The sequence below is a fragment of the Trypanosoma brucei genome, chromosome 10, assembly GCF_000002445.2.
Source record: "Trypanosoma brucei brucei TREU927 chromosome 10, whole genome shotgun sequence".
Taxonomy (NCBI): domain Eukaryota; phylum Euglenozoa; class Kinetoplastea; order Trypanosomatida; family Trypanosomatidae; genus Trypanosoma; species Trypanosoma brucei.
The window spans coordinates 3,526,698-3,552,320 of record NC_007283.1 but is presented as its reverse complement, the minus strand read 5'-3'; the positions used below and the strand labels follow the sequence as shown (position 1 = coordinate 3,552,320).

At 48.0% G+C, this 25,623-nt stretch overlaps 11 protein-coding genes across 11 annotated transcripts, besides 5 other annotated features; 10 read left to right on the top strand and 1 right to left on the bottom strand.

Moving 5' to 3' along the window:
• Positions 1 to 1,843: 1,843 nt before the first annotated feature.
• Positions 1,844 to 2,839: a repeat region.
• A 276-nt stretch (positions 2,840 to 3,115) lies between these two features.
• On the bottom strand, positions 3,116 to 3,478 carry Tb10.61.1800 (hypothetical protein, unlikely; the record flags this gene model as incomplete). Its single annotated transcript, XM_822870.1, has 1 exon — positions 3,116 to 3,478. The coding sequence occupies one exon, from the start codon at positions 3,476 to 3,478 to the stop codon at positions 3,116 to 3,118; it is 363 nt and encodes a 120-aa protein (XP_827963.1).
• Positions 3,479 to 4,087: 609 nt separating this feature from the next.
• Positions 4,088 to 4,167: a microsatellite.
• Positions 4,167 to 4,203: a microsatellite.
• An 898-nt stretch (positions 4,204 to 5,101) lies between these two features.
• Positions 5,102 to 5,122: a sequence feature (AT_rich).
• A 2,620-nt stretch (positions 5,123 to 7,742) lies between these two features.
• On the top strand, positions 7,743 to 8,666 carry Tb10.61.1810 (mitochondrial carrier protein, putative; the record flags this gene model as incomplete). Its single annotated transcript, XM_822869.1, has 1 exon — positions 7,743 to 8,666. The coding sequence occupies one exon, from the start codon at positions 7,743 to 7,745 to the stop codon at positions 8,664 to 8,666; it is 924 nt and encodes a 307-aa protein (XP_827962.1).
• Positions 8,667 to 9,122: 456 nt separating this feature from the next.
• On the top strand, positions 9,123 to 10,046 carry Tb10.61.1820 (mitochondrial carrier protein, putative; the record flags this gene model as incomplete). The annotated part of the gene is made up of 1 exon (XM_822868.1): positions 9,123 to 10,046. The coding sequence occupies one exon, from the start codon at positions 9,123 to 9,125 to the stop codon at positions 10,044 to 10,046; it is 924 nt and encodes a 307-aa protein (XP_827961.1).
• Positions 10,047 to 10,502: 456 nt separating this feature from the next.
• On the top strand, positions 10,503 to 11,426 carry Tb10.61.1830 (mitochondrial carrier protein, putative; the record flags this gene model as incomplete). The annotated part of the gene is made up of 1 exon (XM_822867.1): positions 10,503 to 11,426. The coding sequence occupies one exon, from the start codon at positions 10,503 to 10,505 to the stop codon at positions 11,424 to 11,426; it is 924 nt and encodes a 307-aa protein (XP_827960.1).
• Positions 11,427 to 12,081: 655 nt separating this feature from the next.
• Positions 12,082 to 12,564, top strand: Tb10.61.1840 (hypothetical protein, conserved; the record flags this gene model as incomplete). Its single annotated transcript, XM_822866.1, has 1 exon — positions 12,082 to 12,564. One exon carries the CDS (start codon positions 12,082 to 12,084, stop codon positions 12,562 to 12,564), a length of 483 nt encoding a protein of 160 aa, XP_827959.1.
• Positions 12,565 to 13,230: 666 nt separating this feature from the next.
• Positions 13,231 to 14,394, top strand: Tb10.61.1850 (protein kinase, putative; the record flags this gene model as incomplete). The annotated part of the gene is made up of 1 exon (XM_822865.1): positions 13,231 to 14,394. One exon carries the CDS (start codon positions 13,231 to 13,233, stop codon positions 14,392 to 14,394), a length of 1,164 nt encoding a protein of 387 aa, XP_827958.1.
• A 1,880-nt stretch (positions 14,395 to 16,274) lies between these two features.
• Tb10.61.1870 (aminopeptidase, putative) lies at positions 16,275 to 17,423 on the top strand (the record flags this gene model as incomplete). The annotated part of the gene is made up of 1 exon (XM_822864.1): positions 16,275 to 17,423. The coding sequence occupies one exon, from the start codon at positions 16,275 to 16,277 to the stop codon at positions 17,421 to 17,423; it is 1,149 nt and encodes a 382-aa protein (XP_827957.1).
• A 757-nt stretch (positions 17,424 to 18,180) lies between these two features.
• Positions 18,181 to 19,035, top strand: Tb10.61.1880 (protein kinase, putative; the record flags this gene model as incomplete). Its single annotated transcript, XM_822863.1, has 1 exon — positions 18,181 to 19,035. One exon carries the CDS (start codon positions 18,181 to 18,183, stop codon positions 19,033 to 19,035), a length of 855 nt encoding a protein of 284 aa, XP_827956.1.
• Positions 19,036 to 20,657: 1,622 nt separating this feature from the next.
• Positions 20,658 to 22,580, top strand: Tb10.61.1900 (protein kinase, putative; the record flags this gene model as incomplete). The annotated part of the gene is made up of 1 exon (XM_822862.1): positions 20,658 to 22,580. The coding sequence occupies one exon, from the start codon at positions 20,658 to 20,660 to the stop codon at positions 22,578 to 22,580; it is 1,923 nt and encodes a 640-aa protein (XP_827955.1).
• An 838-nt stretch (positions 22,581 to 23,418) lies between these two features.
• On the top strand, positions 23,419 to 23,988 carry Tb10.61.1910 (hypothetical protein, conserved; the record flags this gene model as incomplete). Its single annotated transcript, XM_822861.1, has 1 exon — positions 23,419 to 23,988. One exon carries the CDS (start codon positions 23,419 to 23,421, stop codon positions 23,986 to 23,988), a length of 570 nt encoding a protein of 189 aa, XP_827954.1.
• A 430-nt stretch (positions 23,989 to 24,418) lies between these two features.
• Positions 24,419 to 25,333, top strand: Tb10.61.1920 (fibrillarin, putative; the record flags this gene model as incomplete). Its single annotated transcript, XM_822860.1, has 1 exon — positions 24,419 to 25,333. The coding sequence occupies one exon, from the start codon at positions 24,419 to 24,421 to the stop codon at positions 25,331 to 25,333; it is 915 nt and encodes a 304-aa protein (XP_827953.1).
• Positions 24,434 to 24,612: a microsatellite.
• Positions 25,334 to 25,623: the final 290 nt, after the last annotated feature.

Below are 25,623 nucleotides of genomic sequence, written 5' to 3'. Positions count from 1 at the left end.
CGGGCACAGCCAGTCTCTACACTTCTCCATAGCCGGCAGCCGCGCCTCTCACGGAAGCGGCTCAAGAGACAATGAGGGCAATCTTCTATCCTCAGAAACGCGAATAGCACTCGGCGCCGATTGAGACGCCGACGACGCAAGCGAAGAAAGCCGCCACCTCACGGCCAAGAACTATAAGCAACATAACCAGAACGGAGGCAAAAGCTCCGCGCACCGGCAACAACATAAAAAAAGATTCGCTTGATGTCCTTACGGTCTACGGGGAGGACACTGTACAGCCCGGCCGTAACATTAAATCGCAAAGGCACCACGACCAGATGCCTCCCTCCGGAAAAGAAAACTGAGCACCTGCAAACCACCCGCAGCAACACTAGGCTTCAGCGGCAGCGCCACCACATGAACTCGCCCTGGGGCGCGCCACAGACCTGCACTCGGACATGCGGAATCCTCGGAGGGACTCCAGATACGCGAAGGCGGACCCATCGACGACGCAAGACCCGTCAAAACTACTTTGCAGTGGTGGTGCCAAGGCAGACTCCCGACTCATCTCCCAAAGAGTGAGCGAAATGAGGTTAGGTCCTCCGGAAAGGCAAATCGCTCTTTGAGACAGGCGGTTAGGGAAAGGATCGTCTCCTGCCCCTTGTTTCAGAGCAATTTCTCGTCTGCAGCAGAGGTTGATCAGCTCAACGCCACTTGAAAGGGAACTGGCGTAACAGCCTCAGGTGGAAGAGCAGTGTGCGTGTGTGGTTGTTAGTTGGAGTATTCCCGGACGCGAATTTGTCCGCGTAACAGTGCACCTTCTTCAATTCCTTGAACTGACACGCTCGCTTCCGCTTACCCTCCCCACGGAAAGTAGGAGCCACAACAGGAACAGCAAAACGATTCCCCGAGGCTCGCCTTGACACATTTGGTCACTGCCGACAAAAGACAGCACATGATACTGTTTCATGCCCACGTCAGCTCAGACAAACAACTGATATCCTGTCTGTGATCGCTATTTCCATGGAAGTGCACTGAGCTACCGCTTTCCGAACCGTGCTTCAAAAGAGTAAAAGCAACCGAAGCGATTGGGGACTGGAGAAATATCCGCTGCCGTACAGACACACACTTTTGTAACTATTATTCATGATGGAACGAACGGGGCAAAGATTATCGGGCAGAACAGTACCAGAGGCCTTACTCCATGGGAAAAGAGGTGGCCGAAAAGGTAAGGAAGACAAATGTCCCCACAAACAAATACTGAACGGAACCACCTTTGGCTGCCGAAGCAAGCGCCTTCATATGACTGTGCTCGATTCCCGACGGCGGCAAGAGAGACACTTCAACACTGAAATATGGGAAAAGAATAAGCCAAAAAGTCAGCAGACGAGTTGCAGCCTGCTTAGTGGAAGCCTCAGTGTGAGAATCATGCCGCACGAAAGGAGAAGAGGAGCATTTGCGCTATAACTTCGAAGGCTTCCGCAACATCAACCACTTCTCCGACCCGCGTCCCACATGGCACTCTCACTGCAATGCCTCCCCGAAGGATATGGCAGAGAAAACGCTGCGAGAACATATGACGACCGACGAGTTGGTGAGTGCCTCAGACGCATTTCACAAAGTGGACCAAAGCAGAGGACAGTGCAATAAATACGTAAAGTTCATGGAGGCAACGCGCCCACCCTCTCCGCAGCCTCCTTCCCAACAGAACGAGGAGCAGCAGCTCGCTTAGACGAGCCACTCTCAAAAAATGGATAGTTCAGCATAGGGCATGGAAAAGTTACGGCACTCGGCACCCCTTTGTTAATAATTAAAATGAAGTTCCTTCCCTTTTTTAACATGTCTGCGGAAATGGAACCTCCAACGTCCAGCACGGTTTCTTTGTGTGTAACATGGCGCCGGTGGTGCGACAAGAGAAAGAAAGCATCATTGTTCACACACCACGAAGTCTGTACATTGTTGTATTGCGGCTTCGGGAGCACTTGGTTTCATCTAACCTAACAAAGGCGGTGATCAGGCTACTGGAACACCCTAGGCAGCTCCCGTTCACCTTTCTCATTGGCGGAGAATGAGCGGAGATTGGTGGAGCACAAAAGGTACTCCAAGTAACGTTTCAATACGTACGTGGAATGGTGACACGCGAGATGCAGAAAAGGGGGAAATAGACTTCAGGTTGCCGACATAGCGATAGAATCTGCATCGACGTGGAGAGTCGGGATGTGTGGGAAAGTGGCCGCTGGTCACTCGCCGCTGCACAAAAACTGAGCTATAACATCGCAGGCGTATCATAGAGCATAAACGAGGATGGCGCCCGCTATGAACGTAGCGGCCTGCAACACAGGAGTGCAGCATCCACGTCATAGGATTGGGTGCACAGTGTTGACTGCCAGGAATCATGCACACCATGCACGGCGTAGGAACTGGCAGAAACTTCGCGACGTTGTGTTATAATGAGTGTCAAACAAAAGCAGAGATTATTTATAGAATTGTTTCCCCTAAAGAAAGTGTTAAGTAGAAGAAACAAATTTAATACAGCATCTTTGTGCCCAGCTTCGGTACGTGCTTTTCACTCACCTCAAGACGGAAGTTAAACCATGATACTGTACAATGTGGGGGCAGAACCGTTGTAACGATACGGCTCCTCCGAATGAGCAAGCGTTAATGCTAAGTCAAGATTAAAGGACTGATGGAAAGTAATATGTGACACATAATATGCCAATAAACGTTTACGCACATAGTCAATCCACTGAGGCGCCACGGAGCATATCACAGTGCGTGTTTAGGGGAGAGATTTGAGCTGAGGGGCAGGAGGCCGACACACGGATGAACCACGGACACCAGACAGATTCACATCAACACTATTGTTTCCAACATACGTTTCACATCGCGCAATTAAATCAGACCTTTTACTCCATGGAGAGGAGGTGCATAAGTTCCTGGAGGCTGTCGGAATCATGAAGCCGGTGCGGCGATTTCAATGAAACGTTACCACACCCATTGAGTTACCAGTAGTTGAAATATTTTCGTGGACAGTGTGTTGTTGAAGGGGGGATCATACGGGTATATAGGGGATTGGAGGCAGTTTGCATATTGTCTTCCAGTAGTGTTATGGTACCGCCAAGTGCGCGTACTCTCGTCAAAAGGACGAGGAGCCGCGCCCACTCCCCTTCATCATGTTTCTTTTCGCGTCCGTGCGGAGCTGGGTAACCCGACGGCGCCCCAGGGGCTGCAACAGAACGCTAGTGGATGAACCGGTGGGTGGTTGCATGCGATCACCTGAAAACAAGACGATGGGGGAGAAGCAGTGCCAGGTTAGGAGGCGGAAAATACCTCTAGAAATGCTGACAATGTAGGGAATGGTCGTGGGTAGCCATGGAGGGGATCTGGCGTGAGGAGTTTCCACTTCTTCCACTACGTGCTGCGGAGAAATGGTGCCGCAACGAAACTGAAAACGCGTTCTGGTACGTGCTACAACTGACAGCCGGGCTGCCGGATGCATTCGCCGGCGGCGGCGTGGGGAAGCTCCCGCGAGGGTGCGATAAGCACTGCCGAGGGGGAATAACTGTACAGGGGCGTTGGACCAGCGGTCACGTCACCTAAATTAGCGGCGTTGCATTGAACAATGCGAAGGCACGTGTACTGACTGATTTTGGGGCGCGGGGAGGGGTGGCTCTTATTATCTCATGAGGACCAATACGAGCAGCAGGCAGTGCGGCCGCATCGCTCCTCAGTGGGCGCCGATGCGTCGGCTGCCCCTGTTGTGGTTTCTGCGTTGGTATGGGAGGGCTAGCCATGACGAGGCACGTCACCGGCGGGTTCAGGGTGTGCGCCCTCTCTTGCTTTATCCACAATTAGGACTGCTTTCACGGCGAGAATGGGTAGTCTTCAAAATGGTGATCCACCAGCAATGTTGATAATTCGTTGGGGTCGGGGTAAAACAACTGTGGCGATAGGTCGGAAACCTTCATGAAACTACAAAGATAGGAAGTTCGAGGGGTATGTGGTTGCTTTTTGTCAGGTGTGTAGGGAGGCATAACCAACGGATGCGCCGTGGGACCGGCAGGATATGGGGAATTAGGGTTGGCGATTTGGTGATCACTTTCGAGGTCACACACACACACACACACACACACACACACACACACACACACACACACACACACACACACACACACACACACACACACAGAGAGAGAGAGAGAGAGAGAGAGAGAGGGAGAGAGAACTTCTCTTTTCCCTCTCTTTTTTTGTAAGGAATCGGGAGTTTAAGTGTCAGCAGCAGCTGCTGACTTGATATTATTTTAAATGGACGTGTGCCGATATCTTTACGGGAAACGTTGCGTTCACAGTCTCATCGACCGCTATGGAGCTAACAATGCTGTATAGAAGAGTGAGGTTTCTTCGGGCATTGCTAAAAAAAAAAAAGAGAAAAACGTTCATCGTTAAGGCGGTACCGAAATGATTTTCTTTCTCGGTTCGGTGGGTCAATGAAAACTGTGGCTTTATACCAATGTGGGAACTTCGAAAATAAAATGTAATGACGCATGTATCGTCCAGGGAATTGGTGATTGTTTGAAGTAATACTGCGTCAACCTACCAAAATCTGAAAGTGCGATGCCAGTGGGTGAACCAACTTTCCTCTATGGATTATCTCTTTTTTCATGGAAATTCTGGTTTTATCAATAAGATATTTGGTTGTTATTGCCAGCGGATGCGTGTCGGAGCATGAACAAGGATAGTTTTGTGCTCGATCGCCGTTGGAGTGTCTGAAGGGTATCAGTTATGGTACGGAAGGCTGGATGGTCGCATGAAAAGCTATGCGTTAGGGCCATGGACACTCTTTTACTACCGACTTCGGGTAATAATCATTGTCGCTTGTTTGCCGCCGTTAACAGAAAAAAATGATGTGTGGAGCGGATTTGTTTCCATGTTGAGTAATGCTTGAGAAAAACATGAGCTCGGTGATGTGAATTTAGAGGAGATAGAAATATGGAAAATTCGGTCATTGTTCGATGAGTGACATGTGGAGCGTGCTGCCACTGTTCTGTCCAGTGGATTGTTAGATCATACTCATTGTGCTGCTGTTTGTCAGGAGTTCAGCGTAACTTTACAGACTAAAGGCTTTTAAATAAAAAATAAATATGGAGGTCCTGTTGGCAATGGAGGAAGACATTTGCCTGCTACTATGACTACGGTTAGATTTCACAATGAAAGAAGCACGGATAATGTCGCTGACACACCAAATGTCTTAATGAAGGCAGGACCGCTTCTAAGAGAGCGGCGGCTGAGCTTTACGCCTCGCATGCCACAAAGCAATGAATTATAAAAAAAAAGCGAGGCGTTGGTACCGTGAGAGGAAATGAAATGCCTAACCTAGAGTACCGCGTTCGACTCAGCGCTCCGATTCATCCGATATATTACTGGAAAAGGTGCAGAGGCCTAGTGGATGCTGGGTTTAGTTTGTTTTTGTGACACAACATCCTAAGGTAATTTTGTTTAGAGAATTTTATTTACTCTGTGAAAGGTATCCGCAGGGGTTTCTTGTTGCGGACGGTGGTGATGCTGATTTCGTTATGCACCCCCGTGACCGAGTCGAGTATATGGACTGCGGGGTTTAGCCCTGATGGGCTTTGGAACCTCACGATACTTTCCGTCAGGGTCGTTCCCCATGTTCAGACCATCTCCATCTTGGAAGCGGTGCTAATATATGAGTTGCGTTTTCGCACGGTGACAACTGGCCGTATATTATTATAATTACCATTTATGGACGCTACTTCTTGACGCTCGATACAGTTTGAACTTCTTTCACGGATCTAATTGCTATAACAGTAACGATGATATATCGGTACAAAGCTAGAACTTTCAGCTTGTGCGGTACATCGTTTGGTTTATGCAGTTTCTGATGCGTATAGGGACCTTGTTTTTGTCACATAAGGGTTTTACTTGGGGGGGGGGGGTAGGTTTGGATCTTCAGATTGTTGTAGATGCACCTAAAAGGAGGATTTCCCCACCTGTAGTGGGATGTAGTCGTGGGTGTGAGATCACCTCTCCGGTTTCTAAGACACTTGAAAGGTTTGAGTTTATTCATTGGGGTGACTTAAACGCATTCTACGAATCAATGTGATAGGGAAAGAATAGTAAAAAGAAGATCACGGAAATAGTTCTGCGAGCACCGGCTATGTTTAAAATGTGAAGTTGTGTAGTGGGTGATAAGTGAAAAATTTGAGGTTCAGCTACCGGAGACATGAACCCTAAGGTTACCGTTTTCCCACACACACTTAACTAATCGTGATCAATGAAGCACGCGTGGTGGAAGTAGTTAATTCACTGGACGCTCTAGTGTCAGAAAACGTGTATCTGTCCTGCTGCGATTGAAACAACCACTGACGTTCTTTATTTTAAGTGCAACAGAAATAATCGGTCATTTGATATATTGGACGTGCCGTTTGCTGCTGATGCTGCTATATCTAAGATTGATGGTAACTTTCATATTAAAAGGTGAAAAGAAAATTAAAGGCGATTTGTATGGAAGGCATAGTCAGAATTGAGATAGTCGCTTGGCCAACTACACGAACTTTGTTAAATGGGGGTCCCGAAGTGCTTGAGTTTCGCTATGCGATGATTTTAATTCCGAAGTACTCTTGACCATCTTCGGATTTTTCTTTCTTAGTTCTTTTGACTTTCTCTTTCATACACATCGTAGGTGCCGGTAATTTGGAAAACAAGCGAGACGAAAAACGAATAACGTATTAAACGTATGCATATGAGCACGGAACTGTATATATGAGCGCAATTTCGCATTGTTTCACCCGTTTTCAGGTTCTCAGAAGTGACTTCTGTCGCCCACTCTCCGTAAGAGAGTTTTTGTTGACCAACCGAGGTAGTTGCCATTTGCGCATGTGTGCTCCATCTTGATATAAAATTATATCTAAACATTTTATCTCATGCACTTGGTGCCTTCCTCTTAAATTGTTTGTTACTTTCCTGTGTCAGCGTGGTTTCTCACATCCCTTTCATATTTACATTATTTTTCTTCAGATTGATTCATCTTTTGCAATGAGGTACATAAAAATGGATATTTAGGCATGAATTAAAGTATTGTTGTTTAGACTATATAGAAAAACAAGGCAAAACTTAGGCAAAGCAGCTGTGTGTATTTCCCCCAATCTACTTTTCATTTCTCGTAGGCATTTAAACGGAGAGGAAACAAGGAATTCCTTGTAACGCATCGAATATCAAGTGCCCCAAATATACATGTATACGTAAATATACGAACATTTAAGGGCATGCGTCTACGTGCAGAAAGATTGGTTGAGAAAATTGCACGCATTTTTCGGCCCGACTAGCCGCGTCTGGTGCATATGGACCGTATGACTAATGACAACATTGAGCCAAGATTTGCATATATAGTGTAGATTACTCGTCCTTCCTCAATGCTTTTGATGGTAATAACAGGAATATTTTGGTGGTGTCCCGTGGCTACAAGAAAAAAAGATGCAAAAGGTGATAAACGAAATTAAAAAAACACTCAGCGTCAAGAAGGGTATATGGAATCAACATGAGTCAATTATAACTGCTTAAATTTCTTTCACCAAAAAGAAAGATAGATATGTTAGCATAATAAAGAATTTTTGTAAGTACATCATCGATAACTACTAAACTATTAACCCTCACCGCAAAAAATTATTTTTTGCTAAATAATTCCTTACTGCTATATATATTTTTCTCTCAGGAAGTATCGCACACCTTTTTGCATTATCAGGATGACGGATAAAAAGCGGGAACCGGCCCCCAAACTTGGGTTCCTTGAGGAGTTTATGATTGGTGGTGTCGCTGCCGGTTTATCCAAGACGGCGGCTGCTCCAATCGAAAGAGTAAAACTGCTCGTACAGAACCAGGGAGAGATGATGAAGCAAGGCCGACTGGACAAGCCATACAACGGTGTCGTTGACTGCTTTCGGCGCACCATCAGCACGGAGGGCGTGTATCCGCTTTGGCGAGGTAACCTGTCAAATGTTCTGCGTTACTTTCCAACTCAGGCGCTGAATTTCGCCTTTAAGGATAAATTTAAGAGGATGTTCAATTACAAAAAGGAGAAGGATGGCTATGGCAAGTGGTTTATGGGTAACATGGCATCTGGTGGTCTCGCTGGTGCTGCATCTCTTTGTTTTGTGTATTCCTTGGACTACGTCCGTACCCGTCTCGCTAACGACACGAAGTCTGTGAAGGGTGGTGGGGAGCGCCAATTTAACGGTATTGTGGACTGCTATGTCAAGACATGGAAGAGTGATGGCATCGCTGGGTTGTATCGTGGCTTTGTGGTATCCTGTATTGGTATTGTTGTGTACCGTGGTTTCTACTTTGGTCTTTACGACACCCTTCAGCCAATGCTTCCTGTGGACACATTCATCGTAAACTTCTTCCTTGGATGGGCTGTGACTATTGTGGCGGGGCTTCTTTCTTACCCGTTGGACACCGTTCGCCGGCGCATGATGATGACATCAGGTGCTGCTGTGAAGTACAAGAACTCGATGGATTGTATGTTGCAGGTGATTAAACAGGAGGGAGCTGCGTCCCTGATGCGAGGCGCTGGTGCAAACATCCTACGCGGTATCGCTGGCGCTGGTGTACTTTCCGGCGTGGATGCGCTGAAACCCATTTATGTGGAGTGGCGCAGATCGAATTAGTGATTTCATTGAGGTACGTTGTACCGTCATCTTCTGTTTTCAGTAGGGTGCGGGATCACGGACGCAGTGCGCGCGGGGGAACCTGCCTTTGATGAGATATATGTTTGTTTTAAGAGAAAAAAAATAGGGCAAAGGCCAAGAAGGTCACGATTATCATGAGCGGCAACGAGCGCAATCTGTAGAAACTCACTGGGAAATAACGGGGCACAGCGCGTGGTGTACAGTGTGGCTGTTACCATCGTGGGGCATTCGGTAAATTTGTTATTTTTGTTTTAATTACTTTTTTATGACGGAGCAATTTTCGATCGTTATATTTAGCACGCACTTTCGATTAGGCAATGTTCCCAACCATCCCTTGCATTTCTTAAAGTTTGTAAAAAAAAAAGAATTATAATTCCTTACTGCTATATATATTTTTCTCTCAGGAAGTATCGCACACCTTTTTGCATTATCAGGATGACGGATAAAAAGCGGGAACCGGCCCCCAAACTTGGGTTCCTTGAGGAGTTTATGATTGGTGGTGTCGCTGCCGGTTTATCCAAGACGGCGGCTGCTCCAATCGAAAGAGTAAAACTGCTCGTACAGAACCAGGGAGAGATGATGAAGCAAGGCCGACTGGACAAGCCATACAACGGTGTCGTTGACTGCTTTCGGCGCACCATCAGCACGGAGGGCGTGTATCCGCTTTGGCGAGGTAACCTGTCAAATGTTCTGCGTTACTTTCCAACTCAGGCGCTGAATTTCGCCTTTAAGGATAAATTTAAGAGGATGTTCAATTACAAAAAGGAGAAGGATGGCTATGGCAAGTGGTTTATGGGTAACATGGCATCTGGTGGTCTCGCTGGTGCTGCATCTCTTTGTTTTGTGTATTCCTTGGACTACGTCCGTACCCGTCTCGCTAACGACACGAAGTCTGTGAAGGGTGGTGGGGAGCGCCAATTTAACGGTATTGTGGACTGCTATGTCAAGACATGGAAGAGTGATGGCATCGCTGGGTTGTATCGTGGCTTTGTGGTATCCTGTATTGGTATTGTTGTGTACCGTGGTTTCTACTTTGGTCTTTACGACACCCTTCAGCCAATGCTTCCTGTGGACACATTCATCGTAAACTTCTTCCTTGGATGGGCTGTGACTATTGTGGCGGGGCTTCTTTCTTACCCGTTGGACACCGTTCGCCGGCGCATGATGATGACATCAGGTGCTGCTGTGAAGTACAAGAACTCGATGGATTGTATGTTGCAGGTGATTAAACAGGAGGGAGCTGCGTCCCTGATGCGAGGCGCTGGTGCAAACATCCTACGCGGTATCGCTGGCGCTGGTGTACTTTCCGGCGTGGATGCGCTGAAACCCATTTATGTGGAGTGGCGCAGATCGAATTAGTGATTTCATTGAGGTACGTTGTACCGTCATCTTCTGTTTTCAGTAGGGTGCGGGATCACGGACGCAGTGCGCGCGGGGGAACCTGCCTTTGATGAGATATATGTTTGTTTTAAGAGAAAAAAAATAGGGCAAAGGCCAAGAAGGTCACGATTATCATGAGCGGCAACGAGCGCAATCTGTAGAAACTCACTGGGAAATAACGGGGCACAGCGCGTGGTGTACAGTGTGGCTGTTACCATCGTGGGGCATTCGGTAAATTTGTTATTTTTGTTTTAATTACTTTTTTATGACGGAGCAATTTTCGATCGTTATATTTAGCACGCACTTTCGATTAGGCAATGTTCCCAACCATCCCTTGCATTTCTTAAAGTTTGTAAAAAAAAAAGAATTATAATTCCTTACTGCTATATATATTTTTCTCTCAGGAAGTATCGCACACCTTTTTGCATTATCAGGATGACGGATAAAAAGCGGGAACCGGCCCCCAAACTTGGGTTCCTTGAGGAGTTTATGATTGGTGGTGTCGCTGCCGGTTTATCCAAGACGGCGGCTGCTCCAATCGAAAGAGTAAAACTGCTCGTACAGAACCAGGGAGAGATGATGAAGCAAGGCCGACTGGACAAGCCATACAACGGTGTCGTTGACTGCTTTCGGCGCACCATCAGCACGGAGGGCGTGTATCCGCTTTGGCGAGGTAACCTGTCAAATGTTCTGCGTTACTTTCCAACTCAGGCGCTGAATTTCGCCTTTAAGGATAAATTTAAGAGGATGTTCAATTACAAAAAGGAGAAGGATGGCTATGGCAAGTGGTTTATGGGTAACATGGCATCTGGTGGTCTCGCTGGTGCTGCATCTCTTTGTTTTGTGTATTCCTTGGACTACGTCCGTACCCGTCTCGCTAACGACACGAAGTCTGTGAAGGGTGGTGGGGAGCGCCAATTTAACGGTATTGTGGACTGCTATGTCAAGACATGGAAGAGTGATGGCATCGCTGGGTTGTATCGTGGCTTTGTGGTATCCTGTATTGGTATTGTTGTGTACCGTGGTTTCTACTTTGGTCTTTACGACACCCTTCAGCCAATGCTTCCTGTGGACACATTCATCGTAAACTTCTTCCTTGGATGGGCTGTGACTATTGTGGCGGGGCTTCTTTCTTACCCGTTGGACACCGTTCGCCGGCGCATGATGATGACATCAGGTGCTGCTGTGAAGTACAAGAACTCGATGGATTGTATGTTGCAGGTGATTAAACAGGAGGGAGCTGCGTCCCTGATGCGAGGCGCTGGTGCAAACATCCTACGCGGTATCGCTGGCGCTGGTGTACTTTCCGGCGTGGATGCGCTGAAACCCATTTATGTGGAGTGGCGCAGATCGAATTAGTGATTTCATTGAGGTACGTTGTACCGTCATCTTCTGTTTTCAGTAGGGTGCGGGATCACGGACGCAGTGCGCGCGGGGGAACCTGCCTTTGATGAGATATATGTTTGTTTTAAGAGAAAAAAAATAGGGCAAAGGCCAAGAAGGTCACGATTATCATGAGCGGCAACGAGCGCAAACTGTGGAAGTGGCTTTGATGCATATTAATTTCTGTTAGCACGGTGACGTTTGTTTTAATTCTTTAGCGTAGGTAAGTAGTAGTCTTGCAGTTTGAAGTGTATGCATGGACACTATTGTTGAATGTTAGGAATAGAATGTGCCGTTGCTGGTTTTTATTTGTTACTCCCGATTTATGGGGGATAATGTTTTAGCGATTCATTGTTTTTTGTCGTTCACTTAAATGATAATTAGCAATTGATGTATGCTGCCCTACGTTAGTGCGTGTGGCGTTTAACGCTCTGTTTACGAATGTTTTTTAAAGGTTTCGTGGGTGCAGTAGCTGTGCGAGTCTTTTTTTTTCTTTTTTTTGTCTCGTCGTCAGTTACCGTCCCTGCCACATCTTTAACCTCTTTAATTTTTAATTTTTTCGCTTTTAAAATACGCAGCACTAATTAGAAAAGTGAAGGGGTCTTTCTTAATTATAGTGTTAAGCTAAAAGATGGCTCGCGGTCAAATCATGACGGGCCAGGACTGGGAGCCGCAAGTGTTTAACATCCACAACAGGAAAAACACTCAGCAGAGGCCGACTCGTGTAAGTGAAGCGGAGGCGAACCGAGCACTGCAGAGGGGTGGCAATGTGGAGGTAATCAAGAAGGAGCATTTCCGCTCCAACGTGCAGAAAGGAGGACCAGGTGCAAACGCAAAACGGTTGGATGAGGATACCGAGACACTGAAGGTGAAGCGTGTGGACAATGGACTTCGCCTAGCAATCCAGAAGGCACGCCAAGCGAAAGGATGGACCCAACAGATGCTCGCACAACAAATCGCTGAGCGAGTGGGTGTGGTGACTGAGTACGAAAACGGTAAGGCTGTGCCTGAGGAGCGCGTCCTTGTGAAGATGGAACGGGCGTTTGGAATCCATCTCCGCGGAGTGAAGGCCGGACAACCGTTTGGATCCGCGAAACCCCAGCCGAAGAAGTGAATATCCAACTCGTTTTACGACTATGTTCATGCGCCTATCACGCTCTGTTTCGATGTTCCTGCATGTTATTCCGTTATTTACAAGTTATCATTGTTGCGAGTGAAATGTATGATGTTACGGGAAGGGTGGCGACGATCAGGAGTGATATTTGCATGCGCGATTGTGAAGGTAGGGGAAAGGGGAGCCGGCAGGGGTAGGGGATGTTTTTTTGTCCCTCCTAATTTACTTTTTTTCTATTTGAATTCACAACACTGAAGCTGGCGTGGTTACTTCCTCGCAGCACGGGGTACGTTTGTCAAGGTTTCCTGGAGACGTATTCATGTTTTTGTGTTATCTGTCCTGCCTTCCAAATCCCTGTTACACATGTTGACTTTTCCCTCCTCTTCCTTTCTAATTTTTTTTTTTAACTTGACAGAGTGATTTTGTGTTTGGTTATTATATAATATACGCATTAAGTTAGTGACATTCTCCAACTCGTATACGCTGGTCCGTATACTATCGGAGGTAGGAGAGGGAAATACGAAAAGGTGGCCCCCACTGTCAGAGATACCCAAGGGGGGAAGGAAAGGTAACACATATTTTAATAGAGATAAAACTTCATACAGGGCAGTAATAGGTGAGTGATAAACTTCTTTCGGTTATCTGCTTTACGAAAGTGCGGAGGAGATGAATCGGTATACGATATTGGGTCAGCTAGGTGACGGTTCGTTCGGTGTCGTGAGTAAGGCCCAAAACACCAGCACAGGAGAAGTTGTTGCCGTTAAAAAGATGAAGCAACGTTTCTCTAACTGGGAGGAGTGTTTACAACTACGTGAGGTTCAGTTTCTTAGGAAGGTGCACCATCCTAACATCGTAAAGCTAAGGGAGGTTGTTCGCGAGAACAACGAACTCTTTCTTATATTTGAGTATATGGAAATGAACCTCTTTGGGATTCAACGGATGCGGTCCGAACAAATGGGAGGTGTTCAAAGCATTTTCAATGACCGGGAAATTCGAAGCATTATGTGCCAGACTCTTTTAGCGGTACAGGCCATGCACAAGAACGGTTTCATGCATCGCGATCTGAAACCTGAAAATTTGCTGACGAAGGGGGATGTTGTGAAGGTGGCCGACTTTGGATTAGCTAAGGAAATTCGTTCTCGGCCACCGTTCACGGAATATGTGTCGACTCGGTGGTACAGGGCACCGGAAATAATCCTCCGTTCCACTCACTACAATTCCCCTGTAGATATATGGGCTTGCGGTGTCATATTTGCTGAGCTTTATCTGAACCGACCCCTCTTTCCGGGGTCGTCAGGTAATGACCAACTGTTCAAGATCTGTTCAATTCTTGGGGCTCCAACTACCGCAGAGTGGGATGAAGGTTACCAGCTCTTGCGTCGCCTAAATATGCGCTTTCCAACGGTGGCTCCAACGCCACTACGACAGTTATTGGCTGGTGCTCCACCAAACGCCATCGATTTAATGGAACAGATGTTGAAGTTTAACCCGAGTGACCGTCTAACAGCTACGCAGTGTCTTCGGCATCCTTACTTCACTGGCACAGGAAGTGCGGCGGAGGCTGGGGGTACAGCGACGGCAATGTATGCGGGTATCGCCACCGGCCAGCCTCACAACCCATTTCATGCTGCCGGTGCTGCACGCAGGTTAAGTGTCAGTACGACAAGCTTTGGTGGATGCGAGGGAGCTTCTTCTGCAGCTACACTAGGAAGGGACCGGGCTAGTTCATCTACGACCTTGTTTTTTGGGGGAGGACCTCCCGGATCAGATTCTGCCGGATCGCAACTGCCTCCCAAACCTGGACTTGACGATGAAGCGTTCAACTTTTAACCTCGGGTGAGGATCCGCGGCATTTTTACATGTGGATCGTTTCGAATAATTTTGGTGTGCTTTTTTCTTGTTTTTGCCTGGACATTGGGTGCCTCACCGGAGGGGACGTTTTTTTTTTTTTTGAGTCCGGTTGACCTCTGGTAGACATGACTGACGGTCGAGAGCGTGGTTGGGTTGTGTATACTCTTATGGTGGACTAGTTTTTGAACAATTTGTGGTTTTGTGCCGTACCACTCATTTTACGGGCGTCTAACGTAAGAATGCCTTTATGTGTTGCATGGAAACCCGCTTGTGCTGCGGACCTCACACAATGATATTGAGTCGCTGATCGCACCCACGTGGGAGTTGAATTAAAACAGTGGGACGTGAGCCACCCATCTGGTTACTTGTTTTGGTGAAAGTCTTCCTGCACTTGGCAAGGGTATGGGGTCCTGTTTTGTCAAGCTATATGCCGACAACACATTGTGCGGTGGAATGGAATAATCTCAGAGGGTGAGGGTGGGCGTGATTAAATACGAAGGCACTGCTACTGCTGCTCCCAACTTTCGTACTGGATACGGAGCATTTGTCCACGCTGTGCATAGTTTTGTGATGATTTCCGGTGGTCTTCGGTTGACTTTGCAGTGCAATGGTGCCCGTTGGCTCACCGAGTGGCGTTGTGTCGATCATGTTTGTGTTTGAGGGTCCCAGCAACAAATTCTTGCGTGTTTTCATTGAAGGGTTGGTAAATTACATATCTGCACTGTTTGTGCCCCTCAGGAAATGGATGTTATTATTAATAAATCATTAGAGAATAAGGCTGCGGTGATATTACGAAATGAGGTGGAAGGGAAGCGAATGTTTTGCTGCATTGATTGGCACATTCAGCCATGCTGTCGTGTGCACTCCTCTTTTTAATATACGATTAGGAAAGGGTTCAGCCTCTTTGAGCTGTGATTTGCGTTATGTACGTTTGCCTTTTACTTTGTGTAAACACTCCTTGAACTTGATATCTTCTTTGCCGCACAATACGTCGCTCCCCCACATGAAGTGGCTTGAAGGTGCTGTTCTGTCGGATAATCTTGCATTTTTCGTATTTTTTTTTTTAGTGGTGGTGGTTGAGGAGGGAGAGTGTAATTTTCATGACAAATGAGGTTGCTAAGATTCTCTCACTTTACAATTTGTCTGATTGAACTTCTCTAATGTGATCTTTCGCTACAGACTGTTGAGGTACGTGTCATGGTGCACCGACCCGTGCTGCAGTTGCGACGGTGACGACATGGGGGACACCCACACATATCGAATAATCATTGTACGTTATTGTCCCGCATTCCTGAATCAAGGTTCTGTCATGTTTGCCCTTCATCGTTTGAGATATTGTTTCGCAGCGCCTTTTTTGTTATTTTTAAATGTTCACGATCTTGCACTTCAGTGTACTCTGGCAAGTTTTGAACATGGACGCTGTCACTTGTTGATAATGCCCCGTGGTGAGGGGCGTACTGTTGGCTCTTCTGGTGCTTAATCGGATGTGCAGAGGGTCTGGCCCCACCCTATCTGCTGCACTTTCCTTGCAACTTTCCCCGGTAATTTTCGAAGGTGCCACTTCTTGTCCTCCTCTAACTGTTGTAAAGAGAGCGACTCCCCCTCCTTCTCCCCAGGGTATCTGTCCGTTTTTTGTTTTTGGTTGCTGTCATTGACTTTGCTGTTGGTGTTGTGGCCTTCGTGTGGATGATACTATGTTCACTGACCCTTCTCTCTTTCGGTGTTTGTTCTCTTTTATTCCTACCCTGCCTCTGCTCAGTTTTTTCCTTTTTGAAGTTGAGGAGCACGGCTCATATCTGTCACACGGGTGTTAGTAAACATTTTGTGCCTTTATCACTATCACCAAACCATAATAAGCGATGTCTCGGCCAGAAGGTGAGGAGGGGAAGATTGAGGAATGGGAAGACGTGGATGAACAAGCCGAAGAGGAAGAAGAAGATACCACTATCAACAACTCTGATGTCGTGATGCGGTACAAGAAGGCCGCTGTCTGGTGTAACGAGACGCTGCAGGTTCTTCTTGACGCCATCGTACCTGGTGCAAAGGTTTACGACTTGTGCAAACTGGGTGATGAAACGATCGCGAAGAAGTTGAGGACGATGTTTAGGGGCACAGAGAAGGGTATTGCCTTTCCCACTTGCATTTCGCTGAACAACTGCGTGGCGCACAATTGCCCATCTCCCGGTGACGATGCAGCCTCACAAGTGGTGCAACTTGGTGATGTTGTACACGTTGACTTGGGCATTCACATTGATGGATACTGTGCTCAGGTAGCGCATACGGTACAGGTGACGGAAAACAAAGAGCTTGGTTCGGATGAGAAGGCAGCGAAGGTAATTACAGCTGCTTACAAGATCCTTAACACTGCTGTGCGCAAGATGCGTCCAGGCACAAATGTGTATGAGGTAACAGAGGTCATCGAAAAAGCTGCTGCTCACTACGGCGTAACACCCGCGGAGGGAGTGCTTTCGCACATGCTGAAGCGCTACATTGTGGACAGCTTCCGCTGTATTCCCCAAAAGAAGGTGGCTGAGCATCTTGTCCATGACTACACTTTGGAAGCTGGGCAGGTGTGGACATTGGACATTGTCATGAGCTCTGGAAAGGGCAAACTGAAGGAGCGGGATCTTCGTCCCTCCGTCTTCAAGGTAGCCCTGGACAGCAAGTACACCATGAAGATGGAGTCGGCACGTGAGCTTCAGCGAGAGATTGAGTCAAAATATGGAACATTTCCTTTTGCCTTCCGCAACTTAGAGACGAAGAAAGCTCGCCTCGGTCTATCGGAGATGGTAAAACATAGTGCCGTTGTTCCGTACCCTGTGCTCTACGAGAAGGACGGCGAGGTAGTTGGGCATTTCAAGGTGACGTTGCTCGTGACAGCCAAAAAGATTGAAGTTGTGACTGGCTTGAAAATGCAGAAGGCGCCAGAGCTTCCTCCATACACCGACGAATTGCTGCTGACAACGAGCAAGCTTCCGTTTTCGCTAGAGAAGAAGCGCAAGGAGTAGTGAAACGCCGTGTGTGTGTGTGTGATAAGACATCGCAGTGTCTTTTTTTTTTTTGTTAAGGAAAGTATGAGAGAAACTGGGGAGCGAGAAAGATAGCTTTGATTCAGGAGCGGCTAGAAGACGGATGAAGTACGCCGCTAAGCTACTGCCTTGCCCTTTTCCTCCCTTTCTTTTCCCTCATTTAGTCCACGCGAAAGGTCGATGGGACCGGAGTGCATGAACGGTGGGGAAGGGATTGTAGAGGCGGAGGGAGGCGGTGTTGATGATGGTGGCATAGCAGAGCCTGGGATGGAGCGGGATGAGGATAGGAGTGCCACTGGTGCGACAAAGGAGGTGTTACGTACAATCGCCGGAACAAAGAAAAAAAAGGGTAAATATAAGTAAAGAAAAGATATAATAAGGATAAAATGCCCGCGCGTTTCTTAACAGCAATTTATTTTAAGGGAACTTCGTGAGAATCGCCTTTTCTAATTTTTGTGCAGGTTCACTTCGTCAGCTCAGTCGGGCTATTTGAATGATACCTTCTGCTCGTAGTTCACACCGGATTTCCCTCCTCTACTTTATCTGGTGCTGCGTGCATGGCCGCCCGCGACTGGCTGCGCTTAAATGACAGTCATCAAGGATTGTTTTGGCTTCTTTGCCATATCTACGGTGAAAACCAAAAAGGAAAAGTAATAAGGTAATCAGCCGTTCACACAAAGGAAAACAAAAGGAACCCATCCATACCCGGGAAGAGGGCGGGAAAAGACTAAGTGAAATGCCCGCAGGCATGTGTTCCGTGGATGTGGCTGAGTTGAACCAAATAACGATGGGTAAGAAACTTGGTAGCGGGAGCTTTGGCTCAGTATATGCCGGCATCCTTCCCAGTGGGCAGTTTGTTGCTGTTAAGGAGTTGGAATTGGCGGAAGATTCCCCAACTAACACCGAGGTGGAGGTTCACAAGAAGTTGGTGCATGAAAACGTCATTCGATACCTTCACAGCCGCATCGATAACGAGAGCACGCCCAAACGTTTGTACTTGTATCTCGAGTTTGTCACTGGCGGCTCCGTTTCGTCGCTCATGAAGACTCTCCCCAATGGTCATCTGCCGTACCCAGTGGTGCGTGTGTATTCCCGCCAAATGTTTTCTGGATTGGAATATTTGCACCGGAATAAAGTTGCTCACCGTGATATAAAGGGGGACAACCTGCTTATATCAATGGACACAGGCATAGCAAAGCTCGCCGATTTCGACCAAGCGAAGGTTATGACCACATATGGAACTCTTCGGCAGGCGGCGACATCCACGCTTGCAGGCACTCCTTACTGGATGGCCCCAGAAGTTATTACGGATGAGAATGGGTACGATCCATTTAAGGCGGATATTTGGTCGGCTGGGTGCACGGTTGCCGAGATGATTACGGGTCGTGCACCGTGGACACCCATGGCTAATGTGATGCATATAATGAACAAACTCGCCATGTCCACAGGTTGGCCCGATGCTATCCCAAAGGACCCTAATGCCTTAGGATCGCAGGAGGCGTACGATTTTCTTGACTTATGTTTCCGTCGCACCGTTGCGGAGCGCCCCGACGCTGCAACGCTCTTGCAACATCCCTTCTTAAAGGTCTAGCGGCGACTGAGTTTAAAGATAAAATTAATTTGTAGGAATGATTTTTTTTTTTTTAGGGGAGGAGAAAAAGCGAATAATGCAGACTGGCGTGCTATAGGAGGCAAAACGTGCTGTTTGATGTAAGGGGTGGGGGAAGAGGACAGCACAATTTGAAGGAATGTGGTAGTGAGCAATGGCACCTATGGTGGATGGAATGATGGAAAGGGACAGAAAGGGGAGGGGAAAAGGAAGGAAATTTGGTGATTAGTGGTTGGATAAGTGGTAGAGTGGGTGACAAAGGGAGTAGAGAGAGGGGGGGGGAATTCTCCACGGAACCAGGTAGGAGAAAGGGATTTGTGAAAAGGCGTTTCACCTGAGGGACTGTGTTTGTGGCGGATGCTAGAGTCTGGGGTCGGTTGTACCTCCAACGTTTGAGCACGTGGAACGAATGCAAGGTGAATGCACTCTGGAGAGGCCAGAATAGGGAATACTGGACCTAATTTTCAATAAGAGGCGACACTTACACTAACGGTGTCAGTGTTGTGAATGTTCCTTTTTCCGGTGCTGCCCCTTTGCTTGAAGACCCAAGGTTTATTATTCATTTTATTTGCCTTTTGCTTCTCTTATTTGTGTTTCCAGTTTCGCCTCTGTGAAGGGTTGAAGCGTGTGTCCTGGGTCATCCCTACAGACCGTGTTTGCGTACACGTGCGTGAGTGACGTTGTTTTCACCCTTTTGCCTCCCGTCTTGCAGTGGGATCCTCTCGATTCGTTTGCTTTCTTCCGTGCAAAATGTGTATGTCTGACATATTTGTTAAAATGAGAGCTGAAGGCAGGCTAGGTGGTGCCGCATTATTGCATGTGATACCCTTTCTAAGCTGGAGGCGTGTGTGGCGGTGGATGTTGCCTCTTATTTTTACTTCTTGGGAGTAGGAAGTTCTCCAGGGCATGCTTTTTGGTACTTACATGATGTAGGACGTGGCCCCTGCTGCTTTACGTATCCGTGGGGATAAATACGCTTCTGTCATCCTCTTTGGTTTCCAACTCGTTTGTTTTTGTTCTTCGGTTGTTATGCTTTTCTCTCTCCTTCCCATTGCCTCTACGTGACTGCCACCTGTTTTTCGTAACTTTTTTCTCCATTTATTTGTTGTTTGTTTGTTTTTGCTCGTAGGGGGGACCATCGCCTTGCTTGTGACGGCTCTGTGGTGTCAGCTCGCCGGTATATACATTTAAAGATATACCTAGTGTTTATCTCCCCCGGGGGTAATATGGAAGAATGGTGCCCCACTAACTATTTACGTCCACGAGTGGTGCTTCTTGGCTTCCCGTTAGAAGGAAAAAAAAGAAAAAGGCTGAATGCTTTCATCCCCCTTCTTGTTCTTCCTTCCTCTCATCAATTTCATCAATTGCTTTTTTTCCCCCTTTCCCCTGTACACCCGTGGCTGGTGCCGGCACTACTATCCCCCCTCTCTTTTGGTTATATTTGCTTCGCAATGAAATTGTCTTTTCTGCCTTTTTTTCTCTCAACGTGTGTTCTTAATGAAACGGTGTAAAAATAAATTAGGTGTAAGAAAGCAAAAAAAGGCAGCGTTGCTTCCCTTTTATATACCAGTGATAATCTCTCTGCGTTGGGGTTTCTTATTGAAATGGAATCCACTGACACAGAAGTGACTGCACAAGAAAACCCACCAACGGCGGATGTCACTCATGTAGATAATAAATATATCATCCATAACGATTCTGTCGCCGGGCGTGGGGCGTGGAGCGTAGTCAAGCGCTGTTCGGTTATTGATCCGTACGAGCCACCGTCATTTCAACCAGGAATGAAGGTTGTTGTGAAGATAATACAGAAGGAGTACCTTTTGTCTCTGACCAAGGGAAATGTGGAGCGCGCCATGGCAGAGGTGAAACGGGAGATCGATGTACTACGTCACATTCCGTCGCATGGTAATGTTGTCACATTTTTAGAGTACATTGAGACAGAGGAGGAGTTTCTTCTTTTCTTTGAGGAGGTTCAGTGTGGTGACTTGTGTGAAATAATTCTCCAAGCACCGGAGGGGAAACTGTCTGAGGAAACGTCGAAATACTACACATATCAGATAATAAAAGCTGTGCTACATTGTCACATCCACGATGTTATTCACCGTGACATAAAACCGGAGAATCTGCTTGTTAGTGATGACGATAACATCAAGTTGACGGACTTTGGTCTTGCTAAGCGGTCCAAAGGCATATGTACGTCCGCGGAGGAGCGCGATGCATTAGATCCTATTAGTTTATCCATGCAATACCCTGGCGCTGAGCGCCTTATTGGTAAGCGCATCGTTTGCTCAGATGTCATTGGCACGCCTCGGTACGGCCCACCAGAAATGTTTTATGCAAAATTTACTCAAACACACTACGATGGTTTCAAGGCAGACACATGGTCGGTTGGTGTCGTGACTTACATTATGCTCTCCGGGAGCTTTCCCTACTCCGCAGCTGCCCACGCCCCAGAGAAGGAGGTTTTTCGTTTCATCATGGACACGACGCTGCCCGAGCCGCAGGGCATATCGCCCATCGCCTTTGATTTCATTGAGAGGTTGCTAAACAAGGATCCCCACAAACGAATGTCTCTCAACGACGCGCTTGGGCATCAATGGTTAGAGGATGTAGCGCGCCCACGACAATCGGTTATGGTACCAAAAATCCTTGAAACATTGCCCACTCCTGAGGTGGCTCAAGCTTGCAAAATGTTCAACAAGGAGGCACAGGCGTTGCACCAGTGTATTACACTCCTGCAACGTGAAAACCAGAGACTGCGAGAGGCACAGGAGCGGCGGGAGGAGAGCCGAGCGACACGCGAGAAAGAAAACCGCCGCACGAGCACCCCGCGGCGAGCCGAGACTCCTTCCACGGCTTCGCGTGTCGGTGCAGGCCGCGCCGCCGGCACAAGCAGCTCGCTGCGGGTTACTTCCCCTGCACGCACAGGCGTGCGTCCAGGGCGTAGCAGCGCCAACGAAAGTTCCAACGGCTCCATGTCACGACCAGCAGGCAACAGGTTAACGACACGGAGCCCACTTGCGAGAAGCGCGGCAAGTACCGTTCGACGTGGAACTCCCGTTCGGGTTGCTGGGGCCACACACTCGCGTACCATCGGCTCAACACCGATGCGCAGCGGTACGCCGTCCCGAACTACCACCACGGGTCGGAGCACGTCGGCAGCGCGTGCCGGTGTGTCTCGGCTGGCGAACAGCTCTCTGCCGGTGAGCCATACTTCAACAAGGACCACCACACCCGGGCGCTTCGGCACCCGTTCCACTACACCCGGTCGTTCCGCCGCCGTTAATCACGTTAGCTCGGCGAAAGATTTGCATATAGGTGACATTGTCACGTATAAAGGATTCCGTGCGGCTGTTCGCTTCAATGGCCCTACAGCTTTTGGTGCCGGTATCTGGATAGGATTGGAAATGTTTGAAGGAAATGAAGGGACTAACGATGGATCTTCGTTTATTGATAAAAAACAATACTTTACATGCCCGAAAGGGAAGGGTGTCTTCGTTCGGGCGTCCCAAGTCAAGAAGGTGTAGCCAACCCTTTCTATCTACTATTTTTAAGCCTTTTCCCGCTTCTTTCATGAAGGGATTTCACGCCGTCGTGCTTGGAGAACTGGGGAGAAAAGGGGGGGGGTAGATTTCTGAAAGTTGGTGGAAGGTAAAAAAAAAAAGAAAAAGTGGATGACGGAGCGAAAAGCGAGGAGGTTAACCAAAGGTAAGAAAGGGTGGAAGATTGGAAGAGTTGTTGCCAAAGGGGTGGCGTGTTGGAAGAAGTTCAGCCTGGTCGACCCAACTGCGCTGATTCAGTTGAACACATGGGTGAAAGGTATGGCTGTCGTTTTTTCTTCATGTTTTCCCTTCCTGGCCGAGTTGTTACCCGCAGATGACTCGCACTAGAGATAGAGCAAAGGAAAGAGAGTAGAGTTAAGGCAGGGGGGACAGCAGTGTTGTTCGTGCCGCCTAATATATTATCATGCACATTATCTTGGGGTCCAACCTTCGGTGAGGGGGAGGGGTGGTGGAGTGATTGAAGGGGACATTCTTTCCAGTCTGCATTGGCGCTCGCTGTTACTTGCTGCCTCTCCCTTTAACTTGTGCGCTTCATGTGGTTATGTTGGGATCCTCTGTGTGGGGATGCGCCACTCTTTTTTTCCTTCTTGTATGGCGCTTCCGGCAAGGGGCCTAATTGAGTTAAGTGTATACCAGTGCTTTGGATATCCTTTTTCCTAGTGGAGCTCTAAACCAACACTTTGGTTCGTTTCTCGTGCCTGGGGGATTATCTACCCTCTTGTTCTCTGTCTCTTTCTTCCTTTCGCTGGAAAATACGTGATAGTTTCACCGACACCACTCTACGAAGATACCTTGAACCGCTATGGACTTCCTAAACGAGAGTCAAACAGGGCAGGACATTAACCAGAACTCATTCAATGGAAACGCTGGACCAGCCCTCCCCAACAGTGAGGAAGGTGACAATACGATCAGTTCGGAGGCCCCTTCTGGAGTCCCGGCAATGCCACAAGCATCGGAGGCCGCGGTGATACCTCAAACTCCCCAAACCCCACAAATTCCACCGCAAACAGCAGCGCCGGTGCAGCAATCGAGCGCCACCATTGCCGTCTGCCAAGCTGCTAAAAAGGGTATAGATGCCCGAACTGCTGAAATTGACGCGAAATCAAGGGAAAAAGAGAGGCAACTGACAGAAGCAGCCCAGGCATATTTGAAGGAACAGAATAAGATGCGCGAGGAAAAGATAAAGGAGGTCAAAGCGAAGCACGTGAAGGAGCAGGAAGTACAAGAAAAACAGAAGCCATGCTCGGATGAAAACGCTGTGTGGGTCAATGTGGGGAAAATGGTGGCTTTCAACAAGGTCAATAAGTACTCCAAAAATACGGAGCGGATGAGGAGCATTCTGGGTAAGTTGTCACAGTCAGGGAGTGGATAGCGTGACCGTGACCACAATACCAATAAGGCTGTTTGTATGCACAAGAGTGAGTGTACGTACTCCAAAAATAAGTGGAAGCGAGGACGATTATGTGGCGCCCCCATTTTTTTGCTTAAGCACATCTGACTTGCTTCTTCTCTCGCCCCGCTCGTCCATGCAGGAAAGCAGAACTGAAAAAAAGGAAGCGGGTGCTTCATGAAATATACACAAGCGCAATTTATCCTCCTTTTGTACCGGGTCTGGTGACGCTGAATTACTATTACTTGCTGCTATTTCATCTATTGTCCGTCACTGCATAAAAGTTATGCTTTTTATTAACATGCAACAGTTTATCGTAAAAGTTCTCCTCCGGTCCTTTAAAATTCATATATCGATCAACTTTATCTTAACGTTTTTTAATAATTAGGTGCCCGAAGTAATCTGAGTAGCAATGCGCGGTGGTAGAGGGGGCGGCCGCGGTGCTGGTGGTGGCGGCTTTGGCCGTGGCGGTAGAGGACGGGGAGCTTTCGGCGGCGGCGGCGGTGGTGGACGCGGCGGGGGTCGTGGCTCCGGCCGTGGCGGTCGCGGAGGAGGCCGAGGTGGGGGCCGCGGAGGTGGACGAGGCGGAGGCAAAGCCGGCGGTGGGATGAAGGGCAACATATTCCAACCCCATGCTCGTATGCGTGGCTGCTACCTCCTTGCGGGTAAAGACACTCTTGCCACAAAGTCACTCGTACCTGGTGTCTCCATATACGGTGAGAAGCGCGTAAGCGGTACAATTGCCGGAGAGACCGAGTCCTGCGAGTTCCGCGTGTGGAATCCATACCGGTCGAAACTTGCGGCGGCGATTTACGCTGGTGTTGCTCAGATATACATGGAACCGGGCTCAACAGTGTTATACCTGGGTGCTGCCAGTGGGACAACTGTTAGTCATGTGTCTGATTTGGTGGGTCCGGAGGGTGTTGTGTACGCTGTGGAGTTCTCACACCGTAGCGGGCGTGACCTGGAGGAGATGTCGAAACGTCGGAGTAATATTGTCCCGATCCTTGAGGATGCCCGCTACCCGCAGAAATATCGGATGCTGATACCGCGTTTGGTAGACTGCATCTTTATGGATGTTGCTCAACCCGACCAGGCGCGAATATTAGCTCTGAATGCACAACACTTTTTGAAACAGAACGGTGGTTTTGTTATTTCGATAAAGGCCAATTGCATTGATTCGACAGCGGACTCTGCTACTGTTTTTGCATCGGAGGTGCAGAAGCTGAAGGACTCAGGGCTGAGACCGAAGGAACAGGCCTCGCTGGAACCGTTCGAGCGTGACCACGCTGTGGTTACAGGTTACTACAAATCCCCCCCGCAATAGGAATAGGAATGTGGACAAAAGGATGTAGGAAAGCCACGTTTGGTGGGAGAGGCTGCGCGGGGAGCTCTTTGTCTGACTGTGTGATCTGAGATTATATGTTTGTGTTTCACGTTTCCTATGCCCGGGTTGGAGTGGGGAGGGGAAACGAACATTAAGAAGGGACCAGCGAATAACAGCGAGAAAAACTATTATAAGGCAAGAGAAGAAAGATGAATATGCAACGGAAGTAAATGGAAGTTTTCTGTATGAGTGGGGGAAAATAAAAGAATAATGAAATCATTTATATGATC